Genomic DNA, 7155 nt, shown 5'->3' on the forward strand with positions numbered 1-7155 from the left:
AAAATTAGATGCTACTTCACTACATGATTTAAACTAAACCAAACCATATGGATAACAATAATTCACAACCAATACCTTGAAAGATAACAATCAATGTTAAATTGCAAATTTAATAATCAAGAACAAGCAACATTCAAATAATCATTAAATTGAAAAATAACGTAATTAGAAATCAATTATAGCCCATATTTCTCCAATAAAGCTACACAACTTAGCCGAAAATAATAATAAAAATATAACTTAAGATTATGCACATATTGTATATCTAGTTATTATTATTATTATTATTATTATTATTATTATTATTATTATTATTACTACTACTTAAGCCTTACATGTTAGGTCATGAAACCAAATATCGTGTTGCTTCGTAAGAAAATTGTTCAAGTATTCATTTTATTGTTTTAATTTAGCATTGAGATTAATATTTATTTTAATAAGGACATATGAGATTTATCAATTTTAGTTAGAAAACTGAAACTATATAATGAAAACAAAGAAAACTAATAAGCCTTATAAATTAAATTTGTATGTTGAACTAGTTGTGCCTTTATGAGGCGGATTATTTTTAATGATTGATTGGTTTACATTGCAATAGCTACTATTTTGAGTTGTTGTTTTTTGTTTTCTCAAGGTTTGTTTTCGTGTTATTCGGAATTTTGTGGTTAATTCATTCTTTATTTATTTGGATTATGTTCATATCCAGATGGGTAGAGGATTATTAAACATTAAATCCATAAGGTAACAAGCTTGAATTTTTTCCTTTCATAATACTTTAATTAACCACTAGTTTTATATTTCACATCAGACATCACATGTGCACGTAACTTTACGCATTAATAAAAGTACATTTTTAACTATTTCAGGTGACATGTACACGTAACTTTATACTCAGTATCTAAAGTTACACATCAATAAAAGTGCATATCAAACTTTTCAGAATATTTACATCTACTAAAACCCAAACGTAAATTTCTAACACCACCACATCGAACAATCCTTTAACCACAAACACAACACACGTAACACGTCGCGTGAAATATAAAACCAATTGTTCAACTTCTACCCATACCCTTACAGTAATTTTTTTATTTTTTTTTTTTTAATTTTAACTTTACTCTAGCTAGGAACATTCAACATTGTAAGAACAATAATAAGATAAAATAATCCAAAATTGTTACCATGTAGACAATATTTTAATGAATAATCCTCTATCCTAGTGGATATAAACATAATCCGAACAAAAATAGAAGCAAATCATCCATAATATCCCGGATAATAAGGAAATAAATCTCCATAATCTCCAAATTAACGGCTGAAAACAAACACAGAAAACAAACCCAATAAAAATGAAGTTATACAGTAAGTAAAATAGACTCTACCACAGAGAATAACCTCCCAAATTCAAAACCCCCCTGAAAAAAATTTCAAAACCCCGCCGTCTCACTCTCTCACCTTCACTCTATAAATACCACCCTTTTCACTGCCCTCATTTTCCACCATCTTCTTCTTCAACCTCCGCCATTTTTTCTCTCTCCTCAAAAACCTTGAATTTTTATAAATGGCGAACTCGGGTTCGACTCCGAATCCTCTGGTTCAATCCCAGCAACTCCCCTGCGACGGCGATGGCTACTGCATGTTGTGCAAGAAGAAACCGTCTGAAGGGGAGAAGCTGGTGTGCAAAACCTGTGTTACGCCGTGGCATGTTGAGTGCCTTTCTTCGCCACCGCTTTCGATGAGTTTGGCTGCTTCGTGGGAGTGCCCGGATTGCGCTCCCGCGGAGGATGCTGCCGTTGTTTCCATTGTATCGGCGGTTGTTGCGGGGCCTGCTGGAGAATTGCTTGCGAAGATTAGGGAGATCGAGGCCGATGCTACGCTGTCTGAGCCCGAAAAGGCGAAGAAGCGTCAGCAGCTTCTGGGTGGGCTTGGATCCGGTGAAACTGATGATGGGAAGATGAAGGATGATAATGAAATTATGAATATTCTTGGCGAGAATATCAAATGCTCTTTCTGTATGCAACTCCCTGAACGTCCTGTCACTGTAAATCTCTCTCCTCTTTTTCTATCTCTACTTGCATTTTTGTTTTCGCTTTTATTTCAGTTGAATTACGTCTTTTTACATGATAGTTTCTCTGTTTCATGTGTTTTTTTTTTTGTAATTTTTTTGGTTGAATTCTGGGTTTTTTTTTTGTGATATTATCGTTTTTTATCGTGTCATTGTTTTTCTGGGTAAAATTTTAGGGGTTTTAATTAAGTACATGGTTGTTTTCTACATTCAATTAATCGTCAGTTTGCTTTAATAACCTTGAATTCTGTAAATTAAGCGTGATTTTATTTTTGATTTTTTTGTGATATAATCGTTTTTCAGCGTTATTTTTGTGTGTGTGTGTGTGAAATTTTGGGGTTTTAATTAAGTAAAGTACATGGGTAATCTGCTACATTCAATTAATCGTCAGTTTGGTTTAACAACCTTGAATTCTGAAAATTAAGCGTGGTTTAATTACACTGTTAAAGTTGAATTAACGCTATATTTACTCCATTGGATAAATTGTGGGTTTAATTGGAAATTGTAGATGCTGTAATTATCAGTCGTCAAAAGTACTGTATCAAGTAAAAGATTGTTAAAAAATTAGTTTTGATTTTCAAATTTTTTTGGGGTTTTTTGTTTTTGTTTTTCCGGATAAAAGTTAACATCAATTTGGTAGTGTACTTTGTTTTGTTGGGTGTACCAACCATGGTATTAGATATCTTTTTGTACTGGCTGTCTTTGTCATATAACTGATTTGGCAAGTTTTACATTCTGATTGTGATGGTTTAGATGCTGTATGCAAATTTAGTGCATTATATGGTTGGAATAATCTGGACCTATAATTGGAAAATTTATAAGATTTTGGTCTAATATAGCGCGGGTGGCGATACTTTTCAGGTTTGGATAATGATAAATTTGTTTACTTTCTTGTTGACTTATAGATTTCTGTAATGGGTTGTCTTCATGCATTGTGTGTTGGAAGCAATTATTCTTAGTAAGGAGTTGATTTTGTAAAGTTGATGGGTTTATAGGGAACAGAATTCATAGCCGCATACGATATTGAATGATCAAAGTAATTTTGTTGTTGTGTGCTTGTATATGTATTTTGTGGATTTGTTTCGTGCTATACATGGTAGGAAATAGTGGAGACATTCTGAAATTTTGTGCGATATACTTCCAGTTCAAGCATTTTGTATAACAATCTTCTTTGCTGTACATTAAATGTATGTTAGTTGTACCTGGTTGCTGTTCTTCACTAAGGATAACCAGCGCTTATGTTTCTTGTTTAGACTTCATGCGGGCATAACTTTTGTTTAAAATGTTTTGAGAAATGGTGGGGACAAGGAAAAAGGACATGTGCAAAGTGTAGGGTAACACTTCCAGAAGTCCCACCCAGAATCAACTCTTCTCTTGTATTTGCTATAAGAATGGCAAGAATATCCAAGCCTGCTGCAGCTGTGGTGCCTAGAGTGTTTCAATTTGTGCACAATGATGATCTTCCTGATGAAGCCTTTACAACAGAAAGGGCTAAAAAGGCAGGAAAAGCAAATGCTAAAAGTGGAAGGATATTTGTCACTATCCCAAATGATTTTCTTGGGCCTATTCCTCCTGAGTATGATCCATCTCGAAATATGGGAGTGCTGGTCGGTGACTGCTGGGCAGATCGCCTGGCATGTAGACAATGGGGTGCTCACTTCCCACATGTTAGTGGTATTGCTGGACAAGCTAAGTACGGGGCACAATCAGTGGTTCTTTCTGGAGGATATCTAGATGATGAGGACCATGGGGAGTGGTTCCTCTATACTGGAAGGTATATATATTTATATTTTTTTTATAGAACCACTAAAATTTTCAATCTTAGAATCCACCCAACAGCTACTAATGCATATTGTGATTTTATGGTTTATTTTGATGTCATTGACTGAGTTATATACTTGTGCTGATTTCATTTATTTATATACTATGTCTGCTATTTCACTATTGACTCCTCCTTGTCTATAAGATTATCAGCTATCAATGACGATATTATTTTTTCCATTTTTTTTTGTTTTTTGTTTATCAACCTTCGCATGATTTTTTCCCCAGTATGTTCTGAGCGCAATATCTAGAAGAACCTAGAATCTCTTTTTTGCCTGCCTCTGTCCCAAAATTTGCTGGTGGTTATTGTTATGCCATTTGATGATATGTTCTCTTATCTATTTGTTAATCTTGAATCACAGTGGGGGTCGTGATTTGAGTGGAAATAAGCGTACAAGCAAGTATCAGACACATGATCAGAAATTTACTGGTGGAAATGAAGCGCTTAGGTTGAGTTGCAGAAAAGGATACCCTGTTCGTGTTGTTAGGTAATTACCAGTACTTGATAGTTGATACTATTGTATGAGCTTAGAAGACTTATTTGGCATCTAGGTCTACACAGCTCTTTGTATTTATACATCAATGCTTGAGTTTTATCTAGTTACATGTAAGCTATCTTCAGTTAAGAGCACATGATCTTTGTTATGCTGTATACTGGTTTGGTTATGATGGTTTTTACTCCTAATTATAGAAATGACATGTGGTTTTAACATCATACAGATCTTTTAAGGAGAAGCGCTCTAACTATGCACCTGAAATTGGGGTTCGTTATGATGGTATCTACAGAATTGAGAAGTGTTGGGCAAATTATGCCACAGAGGAAGTGAACAAACAATTGGTTAAGGTTGTAGTTTGATATTTTTGTGTTATTATTTGAACAATGATTTGTGAATATTCTGATAGGGTTATTGGTTTTGTTGCTTTGTTAGTCTCCGTATTTGGTATGCAGATATTTATTTGTTAGATGTGACAACAGCCCTGCACCATGGACGAGGTCAGTACATGACTAGTTAACAAAACGTTCTGTGTGCTTGAATCTTACTTTGATGAGTGCGAGTAATACTTTGTGTCTGTGTCTTTCTACAGTGACGAGCATGGTGATCGACCAAGACCATTGCCTAATGTTCCTGAGCTAAAGGGGGCTAAGCAGTTGACAGTGAGGAAGGAAAGCCCTCACTGGGACTATGATGTGAGCACTGAATTACCTTGTTGCTTTTATTTATTTATTTATTTTTTAAATTTTTTATTTTATTTTTTATCTGGAACTTAAAATGAACTGAAAAAAATGAATTTGGTTAATGTTTATGGCCTCATAGAAATAACTTTTGAAAGGAAAATGTGTCTTGTATGTATTGTTAATGAGTAATTCATTTTCAGCAGCTCATCTCAAGTTCTGGTTTATATTACAGGCAGATGAAGGCTGCTGGAAGTGGAAAATGCCTGCACCATCCAGCAAACTAATCAAGAAGGGAACTGAATCTGGTCGTTCAAAGAAGAGATCCAAGGCAAACATTTTGAAGGGTACTCCCTTGTCCTCTTTGTAACTTTTGTTTAATAAAAAAACCACTTGTGCAGTTATGCACCTTCTACTTTCTTAGCACAATTATGTTGCTGTCCTTTGCAGAGTTCAGTTGCTTAATTTGCCGTAAGGTGTTGACTCTTCCAGTTACGACTCCATGTGCTCATAACTTCTGCAAATCTTGCTTGGATGCCACATTTGAGGGTCAAAAGTTTGAAAGGGAGAGAAAATCAGGAGGGCGGTCACTACGAACCCAGAAAACTGTCATGAAATGCCCTTCATGCACAACAGACATCTCTGAGTTTCTTCAAAATGCTCAGGTTTGTTGTCTATATGATGTATTAAGGGTTCTAATGATTTCGCATGTGTTTAGAGCGCTCTAGACTATTGATTGATTCATATTAAATGGGGCTAAGATTCACCATAGCAGCGAGGGTGCTGCATTGCCTGCATGTCTATGCCAAGTGCCAGTCCATATTATGATATTTATCATTTTTAGTTTTTGCTTATCTCACATGGTTGTAATCTCTGGCAGGTCAATCGGGAATTGATGGGAGTGATAGAGTCATTAATGCTCAAGTTCAGTCAAGAAAAGGCCGACAGTGAGGAGAGCTCTGGTGCCCTTAACGAAAATGAGAGTGAGTCTGAAGATGCAGATATCAGCACCTCAGATATTGAAGGGGATGAAATCAAATCAGTGGAGGAAGAACCTGACATGGCAATGGAGGAACCCCATGGTGAGAATGGAAATGTTGATGGTGAAGGTGCCTGTGAGATACCAGATGAAGTGAAGATTGAGCCTTCAGCTGCCAAAAAACGAGGACGCCCAAAGAAGAGTAATGTTGCTAATGGTGCTGCTGCCAAAACAAGAGGAAGGAAGTCCCGCAGGGTGGCTGAAGATGGAAATGATTCGCCATCCAGTCCTCTTCATGTCCGCTCAGACAACGAGCTAGAGTAATTCTCAGTCAATTTGGGATTTAGGGGAGAAATGTGCCATATGGCACTGCATTAAGAACTACAGTTTCTCTATCTGCAGCCCAGTTTTGTACAGTTTAAGTTTAAGCCTTTTGACCTCCAGTTGCAACCCCAACTTAGCTTAGTTGCAACATATTTTGTACTTCATTGTTGCAATGTGGTTCGTAAGGGCCGATTGGTGGGTTGCATCTTGTTGTAGGTACATTATCATTATTAGTATCCACAACTTCTGAATGTTTGCGCTATGCAGATTAATTCAGAAGCTTATTAGTTTATGTCATTCAAACTTATGTTATTCAAATCAAGCTTTTCTACCTTTTGGTTACATCTTATGAGCACAAGTCTTCATTGTTATGGCAAATTAATTGTGAGTATTTTATTCTCCTAACCCAGATGATGTTGATGCATTTGCCCTCTTAAAAACTTTGTGCAGTGGAATGCTGACTACTGTGGCACTGATGCTCTTTCTCTTCCAAGTAGCCGTTGCCCTGACCAAGTGTGTGAATCAGTCCTCATTTCATCTTCTTCATACCTTGGATGGTTACAACTTTTAACAGACGAAGTGTTTTGATTCAAATACTACGAATCTTTGGAGTTTTTTAAGGAGTTACTGCCTCCTGAATTTCTATCAAGCTGATTCGTGTCTTATAAGTGATTGTACAGGTAAATTGGGATATGCTTCTAAAGTTCTAAGTTGAGCATATGCTACTCGCTACATAAAAAGTTGATTTTATGCCTAGGTCTCGAGTTTTGAAAGGTAATCCGATTTATAATA

The 7155-nt window shown here is 35.9% G+C and overlaps 1 protein-coding gene across 1 annotated transcript; it reads left to right on the forward strand.

Annotated features, from left to right (window-relative positions):
* Positions 1 to 1026: 1026 nt before the first annotated feature.
* LOC110698728 (E3 ubiquitin-protein ligase ORTHRUS 2-like) lies at positions 1027 to 6705 on the forward strand. The gene is made up of 9 exons (XM_021876239.1): positions 1027 to 2041; positions 3319 to 3839; positions 4249 to 4374; positions 4607 to 4730; positions 4816 to 4880; positions 4973 to 5075; positions 5296 to 5407; positions 5511 to 5725; positions 5941 to 6705. Exons 1-9 carry the CDS (start codon positions 1562 to 1564, stop codon positions 6361 to 6363), a joined length of 2169 nt encoding a protein of 722 aa, XP_021731931.1. The 5' UTR covers positions 1027 to 1561; the 3' UTR covers positions 6364 to 6705.
* The last annotated feature ends 450 nt before the right edge of the window (positions 6706 to 7155 follow it).

The sequence above is a fragment of the Chenopodium quinoa genome, unplaced genomic scaffold, assembly GCF_001683475.1.
Source record: "Chenopodium quinoa cultivar QQ74 unplaced genomic scaffold, ASM168347v1, whole genome shotgun sequence".
Taxonomy (NCBI): domain Eukaryota; kingdom Viridiplantae; phylum Streptophyta; class Magnoliopsida; order Caryophyllales; family Amaranthaceae; genus Chenopodium; species Chenopodium quinoa.

Coding starts and splice junctions, on each gene's coding strand:
- LOC110698728 (XM_021876239.1), top strand. CDS start 1,562: ATGGCGAACTCGGGTTCGACTCCGAATCCTCTGGTTCAATCCCAGCAA. Junction 4,375..4,606: donor TACCCTGTTCGTGTTGTTAG/GTAATTACCAGT, acceptor AACATCATACAG/ATCTTTTAAGGAGAAGCGCT. Junction 5,726..5,940: donor AGTTTCTTCAAAATGCTCAG/GTTTGTTGTCTA, acceptor AATCTCTGGCAG/GTCAATCGGGAATTGATGGG.